General features: G+C 36.6%; 1 protein-coding gene across 5 annotated transcripts in view; it reads left to right on the top strand.

Moving 5' to 3' along the window:
- The window catches only part of VTA1 (vesicle trafficking 1), a 64,113-nt gene that overhangs the window by 14,924 nt on the left and 29,280 nt on the right, over positions 1-19,909 (top strand). For 4 of the 5 annotated variants that reach the window (XR_014845336.1, XR_014845335.1, XR_014845334.1 and 1 more), the window contains exons 2-5: positions 7,210-7,304; positions 9,619-9,746; positions 10,401-10,476; positions 16,794-16,902. The exons of the other annotated variant lie outside the window; for it this stretch is intronic. Coding sequence is in view for 1 of the 4 variants with exons in the window: in XM_021087275.2 (XP_020942934.1) it covers positions 7,210-7,304; positions 9,619-9,746; positions 10,401-10,476; positions 16,794-16,902 (408 nt within the window). In the remaining 3 variants the exon portion in view is untranslated. The remainder of the gene's footprint in view (positions 1-7,209; positions 7,305-9,618; positions 9,747-10,400; positions 10,477-16,793; positions 16,903-19,909) is intronic. 5 annotated transcript variants of the gene reach the window in all.

Below are 19,909 nucleotides of genomic sequence, written 5' to 3'. Positions count from 1 at the left end.
GTAATAAAAATATGGATGTTTAAACAGCTGTAGTTCATGCTCAATTTGTAGTAAGGGAGAGTGTATTATTTTACCTTGGCCAAATAAAGAATACAGGAATATTCAATATTTTAAAGGTATAAAGTTAATTTGAGGTTGATAATTATGATATTTATAGTGATGCTGATCTGCTAGTGCTGTCTGTTGCTGGTATGCAGGCAGAGGGAAAGAGAATAGTTGCTTTTGCCAGAGGAACATAATAAAAAGATTCAGGGATAGGAGATGGGACAATAAAGTTTTAGAAAAATAGGAGTTCCCACTGTGGTGCAGTGGATTGGGAATCTGGCATTGTCTTAGTGGCAGTGCAGGTTTGATCCCCAGCTTGGAGCAGTGGATTAAGGATCCCGTGTCGTAGCAGCCGCAACTTGGATTTGATCCCTGGCCCAGGAACTTCCATATGCCATGAGTGTGGGGGGAAAAAAAATCTAGAAAAATATATCATAAAATCAAAGCTAGTTGCAGAGGAAAATTTAAAGGAGAAAAGACTGATTATAATGAAGAAATAGGAAGACACCAACGAACTGAAAGCCTCTTATAACAGGCAAAATACAAAGTTTAGAGTAAATGCTTGATATGCTGATGCTGGTGATTTGAGATGATAATTTAATTATGAAATGGTTGGCATGTAAGGGAAAGTACATACACTTTTGGAGATCAATGTTTGTAAGAATTGAGAATATGGCACCATGTATGCATTAGAATAGATTTGCTTTCTTAACACAGAAAATTCAAAATAACAATGGCTAAATAAAATAGCCATTAAATAAAATAAGGATGTATTCCCTCATTTAAAAGAAAGTCTGATGTTGCAGTACCCAGTCCCAGTGTGCCAATTCCATGAAGCCATCAGGGACTCAAACTCTTTCCAATTTCAAATTTATAAACCAGCATGTGATTACCAAGGTCACCTTGTGGTTCAAAATACCTACTAGAGTTTCAGTCATCCCATTTCTATTCTAAGGAGCAGGGAGGAGAAAAAGGAAAGGGTCAGTAAGATCTTTCCCCTGCTGTCATTCCCCTTTTTAAGGTGACTTCCAGAAGTCTCTCCCAATAATTTATGGTTTTATATTAGTCTTAGTTACCTGGCCATATTTTGCTTTGAGGGATGTACTGGGAAATGTACTGTTTTAGCTAGCTACGTTACAACTCCCTCGTAATGTAGGAATCTGGTTAGTAAAGAGGACTGTAAGAAAGGATGTGGGTGGGCAACTAGCAGTCTCTGCCATTATCCTTGTTAACAGGGAAATTTTTTTTTCTTTTTCTTTTTCTTTTTGTCTTTTGTCTTTTTAGGGCTGCATCCACAGCATATGGAAGTTCCCAGGCTACGGTTGAATTGGAGCTAGAGCTGCTGGCCTACGCCACAGCCGTGGCAACATGGGATCCAAGCTACATCTGTGACTTATACCACAGCTCACAGCAATGCCAGATCCTTAACCCACTGAGCAAGGCCAGGAATCAAATCCACATCCTCATGGACATAAGTGGGATGCATTTCCCTTGCTCCACAACTGGAACTCCCAGGGAAATTTTCAAGATGATGGAAAGACAAGGAAAGATCCTGAGGTCCATGGACAATTATGCACATAACAATCAAAAGAGAGTGGATGAGCCCTAGATCAGCGTGTTTAGAAAACATTGAGAGTCTCTACTCTGAGTAACAGTGGGATACAAAGAGAACTTGCCACTTCTCTTTTAGTCCTCTTACATACCAGAAGGAATGTGAGAGAATTAAAACTCATTACTTGAGAGGACTGCAAATAAGTTGATTTCTTCAAGTGATATTCAAGTTTTAATTAACACAAAGGACCTTTTAAGGAGCTGGTAGAGAAAGAGCACCCAAGAGGCTGCCTGATAGGGAGGAGAAGCCCAGGAAATCGTGGTGTCACTGAAGTCCAAGGGAGAAAGCGCTACATTGAGAAAGGATTGGTCTGTTGTATCAATATTACGAAAAGCACAAATAAAACGAAAGCAACCTGGAGGTAATTGTTGACTTTATACTCACCATCACATTGCTTCAAACCCTTTGAGAGCCAAACACCAACCAGGAAAAATGCAAATGGCTCTTCTGATTATTCAGTTTGTTTATACATGGACTCTCCCCTGTGTATATAATTATTTACTGCTCTTTAAAGTGCAAGAAGGAGTTCCCATTGTGGCTCAGTGGTTAACAAATCCGACTAGGAACCATGAGGTTGCGGGTTCAATCCCTGGCCTCGCTCAGTGGGTTAAGGATCCGGCATTGCCATGAGCTATGGTGTAGGTTGCAGACACAGCTCGGATCTGGCGTTGCTGTGGTTGTGTTGTAGGCCGGTGACTACAGCTCCGATTAGACCTCTAGCCTGGGAACCTCCATATGCCGAGGGTGCGGCCCTAGAAAAGACAAAAATAAATAAATAAAAATAAATAAAATAAAGTGCAAGAAAAATTAAGGAGGAATATTAAAAATGCAACTTAAAATTTATTTGGTCATGCTATACACAAGTAGAAAAGAAGTTGGATTAAAACAGAGCCATGGAAATTGTACTGTAGAGAAAAAGATTATGAGTTAAGAGGGAGAAGGAATCTGAGGAGAGGAGGGAATTTTGCTGATTCTGAAACAGTAGTTCCAGGAAATATTGTAGAAGGAATGGGGCTGTGTGGAGAGACATGGGCTAGGTTGGGGCAAAACTTTTGAGAGTGAAGGTACAGTGAGCAGTGCTTCTTAACCTTTTGCTCACCTACCCATGAGTTTTAAAAAGTTAAGCATAAATCTGTAATATTATGTAAGTTATTTATAAATAACATTTTATGTTGATGTGGTAATACTATATATGTATTATAAGAATAATATATGTATTATTAAAATATATACAAATAGAAACTTAAAAGAATGAGATAAACATATAAATAGAAATGCTAATATTTTCTTCCCCACACTCCGGCTAGTCAGTCCCTAGGATCTTATGGTTCTCATAAGGCTGCAGCCAGCCTCAGGGTAGTTTGGGCTGGTGTCGGGGGTGGTTAGGGGAATAGGAGCAGCCTGGCATGAAATTGATCCCTGCACTCCTTTAAAAGCCTTCTGTTTAAAAATAAGTACAAGAACAAAATTCCTCAGAAAAAAATGTGGTAGTAACAGACATAATAAGATTAAATTTGGATGAAGAAAAAGCATATTATCAGTTGTAGATATTATCATTAGAGGAGATGACATTTGATCTGTGATCTAAGTGAAATCAAATAGCCATGACATATAAAAAGTAGAAACATTCAAGAAAGAACTTCAAATCATTGGAAAAAGAAAGGATTATTTATGGAGTGTATTTGAGATAGGTGCTGGTAACTGGGATTGATGCATATTATTAAATAATTAAATATGAAAAACCATAGGAAAAACCAGGAAAATCATTTAACTGAATATCAAGTTTCTTAGAGATAAAAGAACTTTCCATTCTTTCATTTGAATTGACAGGAGAAAAATAGTCACAAATAGAAGCTTTAAGTACATAAATATTTTAAGCTTCTGTGTTTTAAAACAATGTTCAAAAATTGAAAGATGGAGTAAGATTTGCAACCAGTATGTTTATTTTCCAAAGGGCTTATGTGCTGCACTTTTAATAAAAGAAATGCATAAAAACACTGGAAGAAAAGACCTGAACAACTCACTAAGAGGAGCTGTTGAGAAGTTCAGTCACAATTATAACCAAAAAAGAGCTGACTGAAAAAGGTACAGAGCCTGAGCAATTCAGGAGATATGGCTAGTTTAAAAGGGTCTTGTTTTGCACCAGCAACATGAATGGACCTAGAAATTATCATACTAAGTGAGGTTAGGCAGTGAAAGACAAACATCACATGATATGACTTTTATGTGGAATCTTAAAAAAGGACACAAATGAGAGTTCCTGTTGTGGTGCAGGGGAAACAAATCCAACTAGGAACCATGAGGTTGCGGGTTTGATCCCTGGCCTTGCTCAGTGGGTTAAGGATCTGGCATTGCCATGAACTGTGGTGTAAGTCCCAGACACAGCTCAGATCTGGTGTTGCTGTGGCTCTGGCATAGACCGGCGGCTACAGCTCCAATTAGACCCCTAGCCTGGGAACCTCCATATGCTGCGAGTGTGGCCCTAAAAAGGACAAAAGACAAAAAAAAAAAAAAAAAAAAAAAAAAAAAAAAAAAAGGACACAAATGAACTTATTTGCAGAAAAGAAACAGACTCAGACTTTTGAAAAACTTAGAGTTACCAAAGGGGAAGGTGGGAAGGCGGAGAGGGATGGACGGGGGTTTGGGATTGACATATGCACACTGAGGTATATGGAATAATTGGCCGATGAGACCTGCTGTATAACACAGGGAATTCTAGCCAATATTCTGTGATAATCTATGTGGGAAAAAAATCTGAAAGAGAATGGATATGTATACATGTATAACAGAATCACTTTGTTGTATAGCAGAAATTATCACAACGTTGCAAATCAACTATACTTCAGTAAAACTTTAGAAAATGAAAAGAGGAATTCCCGTCGTGGTGCAGTGGTTAACGAATCTGACTAGGAACCATGAGGTTGCAGGTTCGATCCCTGCCCTTGCTCAGTGGGTTAACGATCCGGCGTTGCCGTGAGCTGTGGTGTAGGTCACAGACATGGCTCGTATCCTGCGTTGCTGTGGCTCTGGTGTAGGCTGGCCACTACAGCTCCGATTCGACCCCTAGCCTGGGAACCTCCATATGCCGCAGGAGCGGCCCAAGAAATGGCAAAAAGACAAAAAAAAAAAAAAAAAAGAAAGAAAAGAAAATGAAAAGAAAATTAAGAAAAGCAAGCAAGGTGAGTGCGGGAGGGGGAGGGTGTTTAGCCATTCTTTAAAAGGTGTGGAGTGGGGAGAGGTGATTAGAATCCAAATGGGACATGTTGTTAAATATGACTGCTTAAAAGAAAGAGAAAAAAAGGCAAAAAATTTGTCGGATTTGTGATCAAAGCAATGGATATAATAAGAGCTTTTTTTGCTTCTCAAATTAGAATTTTCTTTTCTTTTGTCAGAGTGATAGCGTGTGGTGGTTACTGTGCATTGAAAATGAAATCATCATGATTTTTACAGTGAGGCAGTGTAAATCTATAAAATACTTTGAGAACTCCATTTTTTTTCTATCATTAGTACCTAGGTAGACCAAACCCTTAAATCTGCTATAACCCTTAAATGCATTGGAAATAAATTGCATTAATAAACTTTAAGCTCTGTAACAGAGATAGCCCTAAACACCTAAGCCTTCTAAAGAAAGCTCCTTCATATAAAGCTATTGACATTAAAAACATATGCAAGAGTTCCTGTTGTGGCTCAGCTGTAACAAACCTGACTACTATCCATGAGGACGTGGTTTCAATCCCTGGCCTTACTCAGTGTGTTAAGGATGCAGTGTTGCCCTGAGCTGCTTGGATCCTGCGTTGCTGTGGCTGTGGCAAAGACCCATAGCTATAGCTCCGATTCAGTCCCTAGCCTGGGAACCTCCATATGCCACGAGTGCAGTTCTAAAAAAAAAAAAAAAAATGCAGAATACATATCTATGTATAATTTGTATATTAATACATTTTTAAGGAAGATATGGTTGGGTGACATAACTGAAGTAAAAATCCTGAGAGGACCTGATAGACCAAGCCCTGTGCTAAAGCTGTAGTAAATGAAGCAGTGATAGACCAGTAGACTAACAAATAACAAAGCAAGATAGACAATAAACAGAATTAGGCCCTTTTATCCTATGAAGTCTTAATATATGGTAATGAATGATAAAAATGGCATTTAAATCACTGAGGCAGAATGAGCTATTCTTTCATTCATGTACTTATCTATTCAGAAAATGTTTATCAAAAGCCAAGCACTATCTCAGATGCCAGAGATACATCAGCAAACAAAATGGACTAAAATCACCATTACCATGGAGTTTAAGCTGGAGATGTGGTAGAAACAGAATAAATAAATGGGAGATGATTACCTGCTGAGGGGAAAATAAAGCAGGGAAGGGGGATGGTGTTCACAAGATTCCTTTCGGGGCCAAAACATGCTATTCTGCCTTCATATTGTATAAAGAACTTCCACAAGACAATGTGTTAGCAAGGAAACAACCCAACAGAAAATTGACACAAGATTTTTTTCTTTTATTTAACTATTCCTACTTCATAAAGGAAGATAAAAAGCTATCTAGTAAATATTTAATACATTTTGAGTAGAGAAAATGCAAAATCAGACAGCTAACGCAATCCTGAGATTGGTAAGTTTTAATATCATTTTTTTTAACTTAATATCAGTTTTTGTGAGTTTGGGAGAAATGGGTACTTGCATGTATTGTAGATTTAATTGCATAGCAGTTGTCTGTTTTGGAGGACAGTTTAAGAGTAAAAGGTACACATACTATGATCCAGCAATTCCACTTAATATTTCCCTGAGGGAACTCCTGAATATATACACAAGATGTATTTACTAGGTAACACAATGTGGTTGTAATGATGAAAATCTGAGAACTACCCAACTATGCTTTAGTTAAGACAGTGTGTCCTTACTGTGGAGCACTGCTGAATGGAAGCAGACTGTTGAATAGAAGAGGTACATGTAAGTGTGTGTAAGCACCAGTGGTAGCAACAATTACCACCAAACTGCACAGTTCTGATCACTGGGAAAGCTATTTAGGATTGTGGTATCAGAGAGTTTTTTTGGCTTTAGCCTTATGTCTGATATTTTTATTATTTTTAAAAGAAGGTATATTTAATTTTATGTGTATACATAAAAATGACCAAAACAATTATGCCTCAGCTCAAATGTCATTTCCCACTATCCCAGCCCATATCGTATATTTTATCTGTATCACTTATCTGGCCCTTGGCAGGTGCTCCTATACATGTAACTTTTTCTGAATGCCCTCACTTAGACCTTGTAAACTGCAGGTACCTTTGATAGCTTAGGACCTGGTCTTTTTATTTCTTAAATATAATGCCAAAAGAGAAGGCCTAACTTCATAAAAATTTGTTATCATCATGAGTCTTACATTCTTAGGGTGGTATTTTTTGTGTTCTTTATATTTGTGAAAAGGATTCATAGTAAATTAGACTTTTGTTTCTAAATTCACTTAAAATTTAAGTTATTTCTTAGACAAAACATATTTTAAACAATCAGTCATGAAATTGTTCAGATCATCATATTTTTCTTCATAGGTCGTTTATATGCAATGCAAACTGGAATGAAGATTGATAGTAAAACTCCTGAATGTCGTAAATTTTTATCAAAGCTGATGGATCAGTTAGAAGCTGTAAGTTGAACACTGAAAATTTATTTGCTGATTAGTGTTTAAAATATTTTTATTTCATTTGTGTGCATGTTGTCAGTTCTTTTTGGCAGCAATCAGCAGTGTCATTATAGCTAAGGAGAAATTAGACACAATTTCTTTTTTAATTTACATCATGCTACTTAGGGAGTTGTAGGTGTAAAGTCAATTTTAGTATCTTGCATATTCATTATGTCTTGTTCCAGATTATTATAGATGACCTTTGAGTCATCCTTTCATAAGGGAGAACCCTTTCTAACCTTCCATCGCAAAATCACAGAAATAACTGATTTGGGGATTCTTAAATAGCTCTTATAATAATGAAATGGGCTATTTATTTAGCGAAAGAGATGATGGAGGAAGTTGCCTGTTGTCTCTTCTACTTCTAACACTGCTTCCATAGATGCAGGAAAAACCTAAGTGCTCTTCTCTTGGAGGATGGCATTAGGAGGTGAGAAGAATGTTTCTGACATGTAGCAAAACATGTGTAAAATACCATTTCTAACAGACATTTTATTCAGAATATATCTTCGTTAATTTTATAGCATAACAATAATAGCTAAAGTAATAATAGCTTGTGGATAAGACAGAACTCAATTAGTTCTTGATAATAAGCAAAATGTAAAATTATACTTATAAGGGAACTTACTAGGAATTTATTATTATCTATATGAAATAACAAGGAAGTTTATTCCATGGTGAGAACATATCTGCTTGTGCTGTAGTGTTTTATATTTACAGTTGGAAAGCTTCAAGTATATTGTGTTTTTGCTGCCAGATATTTTATATTGAAGATGAGATGGAATGACATATTCCCACTAAATTTTTCTAGAATTAAATTGCCTCTACAATTAAATTATTTCACAGTGTGGTTACAATAAACTTGTGTTATTTGTGGGATTTATTTTCTGTTTTTGTTCAAGATAAGCAGGCCAAAATGTCTTAAATTCCAATATCCAGTCTCTTCTGGGCCTTAATTATGAGATTATTTAGTTTGCTGATTTTATGAAAAATCCTGTGACTTTTTCTAAATTTAATTTTTTACTTTATAACATTCTTTGAGAAAATCAATTTTTATTTATTTATTTTTTATTTTTTTGGTCTTTTGTCCTTTTAGGGCCGTACCTGTGGAATATGGAGGCTCCCAGGCTAGGGGTCTAATGGGAGCTGTTGCTGCCAGCCTATACCGGAGCCACAGCAATGCCAGATCCGAGCTGCGTCTGCAACCTACACCAGAGCCCATGGCAACACTGGATCCTTAACCCACTGAGTGAGGCCAGGGATCGAACCCACAACCTCATGGTTCCCAGTCAGATTCATTTCCTCTGCACCACAACAGGAATTCCAAGAAAAGCAATTTTTAAACAGTAGTGTGGTGCTCAGATCTAATATTCCAAAAAGTCCTTTTATTACATTGTGATAGTCTGAATAAAATGTAGGAATTTAGTGTGTTTTTAAAATACTTTAAATTATTGTATGTGTAGGAAAGGGATGTACTAACTGGAAATTTTCATAGTTGTAAATTGTGTTGATTTGAGCTACACATTTGTCTATGTTTTTAAAACATCCATAGTCCTATTCTAAGTTTTTCATCTTATACCTTACTTAGAATTAGGTATCTTTTTTTTTTTTTTTTTGCATAGTGTGCTCTGAGAGGTACTGTTTTAGGATGTAGTGTTCCTTCTTACTCTATTTTTCTGTATTTGATAGAAGAACTTGAAATAGGAATAAATTAAAATTTTAAATTACATATGGTTAAGAAAGAATTTCATTCCGTTTTTTTTTTTTGTTTGGTTTTTGGTTTGTTTTTTTTTTTTGTCCTTTATCCTCTCAGGGCTGCACCCGCGGCATACGCAGGTTCCCAGGCTAGGGCTCCCATTGGAGCTGTTGCCACTGGCCTCTGCCATACCACAGCAACTCAGGATCCGAGCCACGTTTGTGACCCATACCACAGTTCATGGCAATGCTGAATTCTTAACCCACTGAGTGAGGCCAGGGATCAAACCCTCAACCTCAAGGTTCCTAGTCGGATTCGTTTCCAATGCGCCACGACGGGAACTCCCAATAATTCCATTATTACATTGGATAATACACCAGTTTGAAATATTTATGTCATAGTTGGATGTTTATCTTTTTTATTCTTCATTATTTTGATATTTACAGCTAAATTATACTTTAGGTTATCATGAGTTTCTTCAAAATTTTCTAATCATTGGCTTTGATGATTAGGATTATTTGTATTTAAGCATAGACTTCTGTAAGTTCAGAATCATGAGTTCTATATCTCATTTTATTTTAGCTTAAGAAACAGTTGGGTGACAATGAAGCTGTTACTCAAGAAATAGTTGGTTCTGCCCACTTGGAGAATTATGCTTTGAAAATGTTTTTATATGCAGATAATGAAGATCGGGCTGGGCGATTTCATAAGTAAGTAAAGAAAGATAAAATAAAAATGATGTTTAGTTACCAAATAGAAGTATCTAGTTTTCTCTTGTTCACTTTTATGCTTCCTGATTAATGATATAGATTTTTCTTAATTACCTGTAGACTCAGAATGATTTTAGGTTACAAGAGTGATCCTGTCGTTTTAGAGAAAATGGCTGAAAGAAGAATACCCAGGGCAGACTCATTTTCTCAGTAAATATACCCTAACTGGCCATTTTTTGACATTTAATAAAATCTGAGTTGATTTTAGCCAAAAAGCTTGGTTCAATGGTACTCATTTTAAAAATTCCCACCCCCCCACTAATTGAAATGATTTGTCATTATTATAATAAAACTTAAATACAAGGAAATACACATGGCTTGATAGGTATTCAGATAGTATTGTCATTACATTTTCTAAAATCAAAGGCCTACTGTGAAACCTTGCTGTGGCATATTTACCAGTAGTATGTGTTGTCACTTCCTCCTAATAACAGGTTACAAAAGGAGTTCCATTGTGTTGTCGAAATCTGATTTTATTTAAAACATTAATTTCAGAGTACTTTTATAAACATTGGAGGTTTTCTTATAGCTAAAAGACTACTTCTGCCTCTTAATATTTTTCATTTAAACTCAATGAACTCTTTTCTCTTCCAGAAACATGATCAAGTCCTTCTATACTGCAAGTCTTTTAATAGATGTCATAACAGTGTTTGGAGAACTCACTGATGAAGTGAGTGTACATTCTTTATTGTCTTATTGTTCTGAAGATCATTATTGTTGCTTTTTATAGTTGTTATTACATTGTTTATTTTGAGCAGCATGTCCATCAGAATTATAGTATAAGAAAAATATAATTTAAAATTTTCTACTAGGCACGTTTTAAAAAGTTAAAAAAAAAAAAGATTAAAATAATGACATAAAAATGTTATTTTTTTGTAGTAAGTTCTTTAAATCCAGCGTATATTTTACACTTTAGCAAGTGTGTGGCTGCTATGTTGGTCAGCCTAGATTCAGAGTCTGATTTTATTATTAATCCTGGCTGCTGTTAAATTTCTTTATTGTTATTTGGAGGCAGAGACTTTTTAGGACTGTTTTTTTCCTATTTCATTTCTAGTCAGGAATAGTATTGTTAAAGATTTGTTTCTATTTAAACTGCATATAGAACTTGATATTTTGTAAGATATTTCCTATCCATTTTTACCAGGTCATTTCTCATAGCCACTTTAAGTAGAGCATATGTTCATTTTATATCTGAGCAAATGAAAGCTAAGTGACAAACTTATTGCCATGAGTTGTGTTGTTTTCAAGGTAGCAGGCTTTGCTATGCCTTCTACATGCTTTCACTTTGCTCTGCTATTGGCATAGCAAATTTGTTTTTTGGGAGGGAAGATGTTAATCTAGAAAGAGAAAGAAAGAAGGAAAGAGAGAGGGCTACATATGAGACCCATAGGGGCATGTCATATTAGTGATTAGTAACCTATGAAGAGCATTGCCTTCTATGAAATCTTTTTTTTTCAAAATGGTGAGCAACTCATGGTAAAGTTCCAAACAAAACGAAGTACCGTCTATCTGTGAGATATTTTGCATTTTTGTAAAACAATATATCGAAACTGTGAAAAAAAATTCTTTATATGTCAAATGAAGTTAAGCTCTAGGCTCAATGATCGTAAGCTTGGTTTTTGAGTTGGCAGATGTATAGGACATTTCAAAATTGTGCCAATTATTGTGTGTGACTGTCCCTTTTACTTCAAAATGTCCAGCATCCCACAGCACAGTGCTCTGCCCCCACAGCACTCCCTAGTCAGTCAGATCACAGATCCACCAGCAGATATTTCCAAACACCTTATAGGGTGTGGGACAATGCCCATTGATAGCCACTGCTGTTAGGTTTCCTGAGATAGAGTCGTATAAGAGAAAACTGAAACCTGGAGTGTGAAAACCAGAAATGCTTCTCACTTTTTTGTATTTTGGAGGCCCTAATGATCCACTCTGTATAGCCCATTTTCTACTCCCATCTCCTGTTAATACTGATATGAATTTTTTTCCCCTTTTTACATAGTATGGGACTCTATACTAGGTAGAGCATACAGACAACACAGAGGTGATTTAAAAATGACGTTATGGGGAGTTGCTCTTGTGGCTCAGCAAGTTAAGAACCCAATTTGCATCCTTGATGTGGGTTCGATCTTTGGCCTCACTCAGTGTGTTAAGGACCCAGTGTTGTCACAAGCTGCAGCATAGTTCACAGAAGCAGCTCAGATCCTGCCTTGCTGTGGCTGTGGTGTAGGCCTGCAGCTTCAGTTCCAATTCAACCCCTAGCCCAGGAATTTCCATATGCCCCAGATGCAGCCCTTAAAAATAAATAAATAAGACATTATGGAAAGCTGTAGATAGGTCAGTAGGGTTTTGGAGACTACCAGATGGGTGAAGGAGAATAATGAGACTAAACTAGAAAAATAAGTCATAAGCCGGATCAGACAGATAATAAAAGGCCTGGCATCTTCTATCGGGGCAGGGGGGAGGTAGTTTTGAATAAAGAGCTATGCTTTCGGGTGCTTCATATAGTAAGAATCTGTAGACTGGAGTTCCCGTCGTGGCGCAGTGGTTAACGAATCCGACTAGGAACCATGAGGTTGCGGGTTCGATCCCTGCCCTTGCTCAGTGGGTTAACGATCCGGCGTTGCCATGAGCTGTGGTGTAGGTTGCAGACGCGGCTCGGATCCCGCGTTGCTGTGGCTCTGGCGTAGGCCGGTGGCTACAGCTCCGATTCAGCCCCTAGCCTGGGAACCTCCATATGCCGCGGGAGCGGCCCAAGAAATAGCAACAACAACAACAACAACAACAAAAAAGACAAAAGACAAAAAATAAATTAAAAAAAAAAAAAGAATCTGTAGACTGAACTGGGGTAAGGAAGAAAACTACCAGTCATTTGGCAAAAGAACTAGTTAATAATTACCATGAAACTTTGTACAAAGTGAGTTTTTTGACCAAGGAAAAATAATACTTAGATAATAAAATTTACATTTTAAAATGTGAGGAGTTCCCTTGTGGCATAGCAGATTAAGTATCCACTGCAGCGGCTCAGGTTGCTGCTGTGGCACAGGTTTGAGCTCTGGCCCAGGAACTTCTGCATGTCATAGGTGTGGCTAAAAAAAAAAATTTGAGGTGGTGGTATAGCATCCAAAAATAAATCACTACTAGACTCCTGGAAATCAAAAGACAAGAAATGTGCAAAACAGAAGTGGAAGTTCAAGTTAGGAAATTAGACGAACCATCAGGTAAGAGGATAGTTTTGAAAGAGAGACAAGACGATCAGGTAAACATCCTGGTCACCACCTAATTTGAAAGGCAAGAAGAGGAAGTGAATAAAACAGAGAAGTGGATAGAAATATTAAGCTATGAGAAGAGAAAGCCATGATATACTTCCTCCCCCTCCTACTTCTTACTTAGGGGAGCTGCTTTTGCCCACATATCTCAGAAGCAGGCACACAGTTCTTTGGGGTTATAACTGCCAATAGTGGGGAACCCAGATAATAGGTAAAGCAATAAATAGAGGGAAAGAACAAGATGTCCAAAAGTCTTAAGTGAGTTAGGTAACTTTTGTTTTCATTTTTGTTTTACTTAAGAGACACATAAATACCTACACACATAATTAATATGGAATTCATCTGCATTTCGGAAGAAAAAAATCTGGGTTTATATTTAGGTGTCACTAACAAAGAACAGCTTCCTTAGTTATTCGAACATAGTAGCTAAGGTAAGGACTCTAAATAGGGCAGATGAGAAGGCTTCAGAGGGGCTGGAGGAGATTTGTTTAGATACTCAGGATACTAGGGACTGTATGTAGCATAAGAGTAAAAGGGACATGTTCCAAAAATGTCCACACTCTTATTTCCTTTCTCATCACCCAACCAAAGTTTTTTCTCATTTTTCTTGATCTCTTTCCTAACATTTTCCCTTTTTAATTTTATGCCATATTCATAGTTCTGCAAAAATAAGGTTTATATTTTCTTTAATATTTTATATGTCACTATTCTGTTTCTGAACTCAGTTCAGTTATATGTACTTGACTCTTTTAACCCTGCTTTATGTGATTCCATCTCAGAATTTGATTAAATTTGTTGTCACATTAACTTCTGCCATTCTTATAGCTGTCTCAGAATCAGTGTCCTAGGAGTTCCCTCAGTGGCTCAGCAGTTAACAAGCCCAACTAGGATCCATGAGGATGTGGGTTCAATCCCTGGCCTCCCTCAATGGGTTAAGGATCCAGCATTGCTATGAGCTGTGGTGTAGGTTGTAGACTTGGCTCGGATCCCAAGCTGCTGTGGTTGTGGTGTATAGCCCCGATTCAGCCTCAGTCCTGGGAACCTCCATATGCCACAGGTGCAGCCCTTTACAAAAAAAAAAAAAAAAAAAAGTGTCCCAGTTTTAGGTGTCAGGTCACTAGAGTATATATTAATATTTTTAATTTTGTATTTTAAAGCAAACAGTGTTCCAAATGTATGTTAATTTCCCACTGTAACATCTTGCAACATTATGATAGGCTGCCTTTTATTGTATTTTAGTTTTCATTAACTTCTACCAATATTTGAGGAACAGATCCCATTTTTGCCTTTTTTCATTCCTTCATAGTCTTATTTTAGGTTTAATACTTCTAACTTAGGAAAAATAAGAAAGTTACAGGTGAAAGATAATAATACTATTCTAATCTGTTGAGTTTCTGCCAATTTAGGGGAAATCAAATGAATATGGTATGTTTTCCTGCCCTTACAGGGTTTGTGTTCCAGCTTGGAAAGTGAAGCAGAATAACTGAGTATGATGAGAAATGGTGTGGTGACAGCATACAGTGAAAGGGCTCCACTCCTACCACTTGCCTGAAACTGTGCTTGGACACTTTAGATTAAATCTTGTTTCACTTTCACATCCCTGAATTACAGTGAGGAAACAGAGTCAAAAAAATATAAGTTCCTTGTCCTCAGATGCTATGGCCATATGGCCAGGACAGTATTTGCAAACTCTCTGTAATAAAGGTCCAGCATTTTTTTTCTACTTAATTTCCATTCTGTTGCACACTGATTATTTTGTAAAAATAGAAGTAATAATTAACTAGAAAAATGAAACTTTAAAAAGACACATAAAATATAAGCCTGTTTTTCTGTAAGCTTCCTAAATGTTCTCAGTTCCTATACTATCTTGTTACGAAACTGGTAAACATTTTACAGGCCAGCATTGGTTCTGAGACCAAATTTTGATTGACACTGATCTAGATCCTTATATATCCCAGAGAATCCTGATGTATCCCAGTCTGGGACTCTCCCGGCTTGAAAAACAGGGCTGCAGCATATCTGGAACGATCATGTACATGAATAATTAGCTGCAAAGAAGGTAGTCTGTTTAAGGTATCTGTTTGCAATGGAAGGTTCAGAATTAAGCAACATCTTATTGCTAGCCTAGAAAACCATGGTAGATCAAGAGAAATGTATCCAGTCACAAAATCATGTGTTCTCTACCTACACCATACCTTAGGTTTTCATGCTCTCACTGCACACCGAAGGTCTCATTTTTAGTAATTATAATAATAAAGATATGAGTGTAGTATTTCTTCCTAGAGTAGGAATTTCATGTATCTCGTATTCACTTAGGTGTAATAATTGCCAAGAACTGTGTCTTATACCTGATATTCAATTAGTTGTAAATGAATGGAGTATTTTTGCATGCAGTGTTAGTATATAATGTGGTTAAGAATACTGCAGGCATTGGTTTCAAAATTTCGTATGCCACATCATAACTGTGTGACTTTGGGCAAGTTATTTGTTTATATAAGCCTGTCCCCACATGTATAAGATGAAGAAATATAGTTGTACCTGAGCAAAAATGAAAAGCAATGTATAGAACTTTTAAAAAAATGGAATATATGAGAGACTTGTTTGATGAGAAAAATTAAATATACAAATTCATTAATTTAGGGGGTTACATTTTTTAGGTTTCTATGTACTACTTATCTGTAGTAGTATATAGAGACTCTTAAACTGCAAAACACTTCAGCTAAGTATCCGGACTATATGCCGTATTTGTAGTTATTGATGACTTAGTGGATCTTTATAAAAGGCAAATTACAATTGTTTTTAATGTACATAATAAAATATATGTTCTCTCCAACTCAAATATGCATGCAAATCACCTGGGGATCTTGATAGTAGTGCAGATTCTGGTTTAGTAGGTCTGGGATGGCCTTGAAGGGTCTGCCTTTCTAATAAGCTCCCAGGTGATACCAGTGCCACTGGTCCATAAGTAAAGGTCAAGTGAAAATATAAACTGCAAATCACTAGCCTGTCCAAAATTGTAACAGATTTTACTCTTGTATGTTTTAAAGCAAATTGTTATTTTATAGCATGTAGTATAAATTTTATGTCAGGAAGGAAGAGGCAACTATCAGATTTTTCACTGATTTTCCAGTTCTCTTTAAAGCAACCCAATGACGTATTATTTCCCCCTTTTTAGAATGAAGGTAACTGAGATTAGAGCTGGTAAATAGCATACTGTAAGTTAAAAGGTCAAGCTTGCCTAGTTGTCAGTCTAGTATTCGTGTGTTTGCTTTAACCATTATAGCACCTTAGGTTTTTGTTTGTTTTCATAGATATGTACAGATCAGGTTTTTCCTTTTTAGTGAAAATAGTTCAATCTATTGTTGTTTTCTTTTATATTTAATTTTAGAATTCCATTTAGCCTTATTTCTCTCCTATGCATAAGAGTTGCAAGTTTTGTTGTAAAGACATTCCCATAGTTCCATTGCAGACTTTTTCTGAAACGCAGAACTGTAAAAGAGAACTAGTTATATGTTTTGAAGAATGGCTTTTCATAAAGTCTGTCAAGCCCCGGGCAATGGTAGAATCCAGAGATAAGGTGGGGAGATTGCTAGACTATTTCAGAGCTGTACCATGGAGAAATAGGTTTTATCTCAGAAATATGATATAAGTCATCATAGTGTATATTTTGATTTGCCTTCTTTACTGCAGTTTGATGTTGTTATAAAAATATTTCTTTTAGAATGTGAAACACAGAAAGTATGCAAGGTGGAAGGCAACATATATTCATAATTGTTTAAAGAATGGAGAGACTCCTCAAGCAGGTCCTGTGGGCATTGAAGAAGATAATGGTATGTATTTATCTAAGTGAAATGATTTAGTAAAATTATAATTGTTTAGTATATTATTATTCAGAGTTTTGGGAAGGACTGATACAATTTTGTTTCCCTCATCCGGTCCAAAGTCAGGTGTAAAAATGTAAACTTAGGGACAAGTGAAAAACTGCTCTAACACTTCTCTATGTCAACAAAATAGCTTGGCTGTCTCCTTCCTCTAATCAGATGTTACCCCTACATGGGACAGGCAGTCCTTCTATAATCTATAAAGTATTTCAGACCACAAATAACATTGAATTTATTTCTTATATACCTGAGATGGATTTTTTGAGGAGCGGGGCAGGCAATACATTCACACAGTTCAGAATTTATAGAGTATATAAAAAATAAGAAGTGAGTTTCTCATTTCCACGACCCCCTTCATCTTCCCAGATTTCACCAAAACCTAAACAAGTAAATAATGTTTTTAGCTTTTTGTATATCTTTACAGAGATTATTTTTTATAAATTACTAGTAAATAGGAATATATACCCCCACTTTTTCACAGTATTGGTAATATACACATTGTTCTGCATCTGGTTGGTTTGTTTATTCATTCACTAAGAGGACTATTTAGAATTTATAATGCCACTCAGTAAAAAAAAGCAAACAAACACTGCAGTTTTACATATAAATACTATGTGTAAACTATTTTGCAGCTCATCCCCTAGAAATGCAAACTTTTTTTTTTTTTTTTTTTTGTCTTTTGTTGTTGTTGTTGTTGTTGTTGTTGCTATCTCTTGGGCCGCTTCCGCGGCATATGGAGGTTCCCAGGTTCGGGGTTGAATCGGAGCTGTAGCCACCGGCCTACGCCAGAGCCACAGCAACGCAGCATCTGAGCCGCGTCTGCAACCTACACCACAGCTCATGGCAACGCCGGATTGTTAACCCACTGAGCAAGGGCAGGGACCGAACCCGCGACCTCATGGTTCCTAGTCGGATTCGTTAACCACTGCGCCACGACGGGAACTCCTAGAAATGCAAACTTTGATGCAGCATTTCAAGTGAGTTTTTTGCTATTTATTCAGGAAGCACACTTTAAGATATGGCCTTGTTTAATCTTTTAGTAGCACATTTTCACACAAAATGCTTCTTAACAGTCATTTTAAATAATAAATACCTTGCATCATACAGTGCTTTAAGGCTAGCAATCATTTTCATATACTTCATACCCTCAGAAATCCCTAAGAGACAGTTGATATTATTCCTGTTTTACAAAAGAGGAAATTGAGCTTCCGCCTGGGTCTTGGCCTTGGCCAGCCTGTCATAGAACCACAAAGAACGAGGACCAGAAATTGAATTCTTACTCTGAGTCCTGTATTCTGTTTACTAACACTACAGAAGCATGATGTAATATTAAGTTGTTATTAAATGTTCAACATGGACTGTTCTAAGATATGGTTATTTTGGGGTTATTTATGTCATAATAGTGAAATTGGATTTTTGTAAGTATATTGCCTTAACTTTATTTCTTTCTTTTTCACTCAATATTTTGAAATGTTTTACATACTTCCCTCCATGGTTTAATGCTAACCACAGTCAGGAGTATTTTATGTCAGTCCTAGTGTTTACAAAACCATTAGTCACTTCCAGTTGCCCACAAAGAAAGATCTAAGATCCTTAGCCTACCAGGCAAGATTCTCCAAGATCTGGCACTGACCTACTTTACCAGCTTTATTTCCTATTCCTGTCTCCTTTTATCTTAGTCCGCTTGGGCTGCCATAGCAAAATATGGTAGACTAGCTGGCTTACAGAAAAGGCTCTTTATTTTCTCACAATTCTAGAGGTTGGAAAGTCCAAAACCAAGGTCCAGCAGAGTCTGTTTCTGATGAGGACCCAGTTCTTGGCTTTCAGAGAACCACCTCCTCTCTTTTTGCACATGGTAGAGTGTTGGGGGGCAGGGCAGGAGAGATCTCTTCCGCTTCTTATAAGGTCACTGTCCTTTCGGATTGGGGCTTCACTCTTATGACCTCATTTAACCTTTAGTTATCTCTAAAGACCTGTCTCCAAATACAGTCACACTGAGGGGTTAGGGCACCATCTTAAGAATTTTGAGGGACAGTTCAGTTCATAACACCTATATAAACCCTTTATTATATCCATAGATGTTAGCAGCCAGAAAGTATCTCTGTCTCTTTATTTAGTTAAAGCCATTTCTCCCTCCTAAAATGTTATCTTTCTTTACCTATCTGAATCTTGTAATAATCTGTAATAATCTTCCTTCATCTAAATTTCTGCAGAGCTATTTTATGTTTGTATGTATAAATTCTTATAAAATATATGTTTAATGAAGTATCTTCATAATATATGGTAAAAATAATTTATAGAGTACTTGCTAGATTTTAGGCCCTGTGTTCAATATTTTATGTATAATCTCTAATTTAGTCCTCATAATTTATGATGGTAGCTGGGGATCCCTATCCAAGCTCTAATAACTAGTTAATGGAACCTAGGATTTGATCCAAATCTGTCTAATTCTAAAGTTCTTGGACTTCCCCTGTGGCCTATAACATAACTACTCGGCATTGCTTCTACAGTGGCTGTGACATGACCCCTGGCTGGGGAACTTCCATATGCTGCAGGTGTAGCCAGAAGTAAAAACAAAAAGGAAAAAAAAAATAATACCGTCTATGTTCTTATTCTGCGTTTAAGTAGATGTGTTATTTTCCTCAACCAGATAACAAGACTTAATCTGTATATGTCTTCCCCATTGAGCCTCACAAGAAAATGTCCCAATCAACCAAGTCAACGTAACTGTTCATTTAGTTCCCCTTGAGGACATAGTACCAACATTATGAGAAGCACTTCTATACTTCTATAGACATGGTATAGAGCCCCAAATTTGTAGTGACCTCCTGTCTCCCAAGGTATAACCTGTGCTTGCATTTTTAAAGTCTTACATATTTTTAATTCATTTTTTTAAGAAACTTTTTTCTTTTTAATGTCATTTTGTCAGCATTGACTGGGTATCAGAGATGGATAA

The sequence above is a fragment of the Sus scrofa genome, chromosome 1, assembly GCF_054392235.1.
Source record: "Sus scrofa isolate SSC_HxYL_T2T_F1_AM1 chromosome 1, Sscrofa_HxYL_maternal_Yorkshire_Landrace_v2.0, whole genome shotgun sequence".
In the NCBI taxonomy this organism is placed as follows: Eukaryota; Metazoa; Chordata; class Mammalia; order Artiodactyla; family Suidae; genus Sus; species Sus scrofa.
This window is presented reverse-complemented; position numbering and strand designations above follow the sequence as displayed.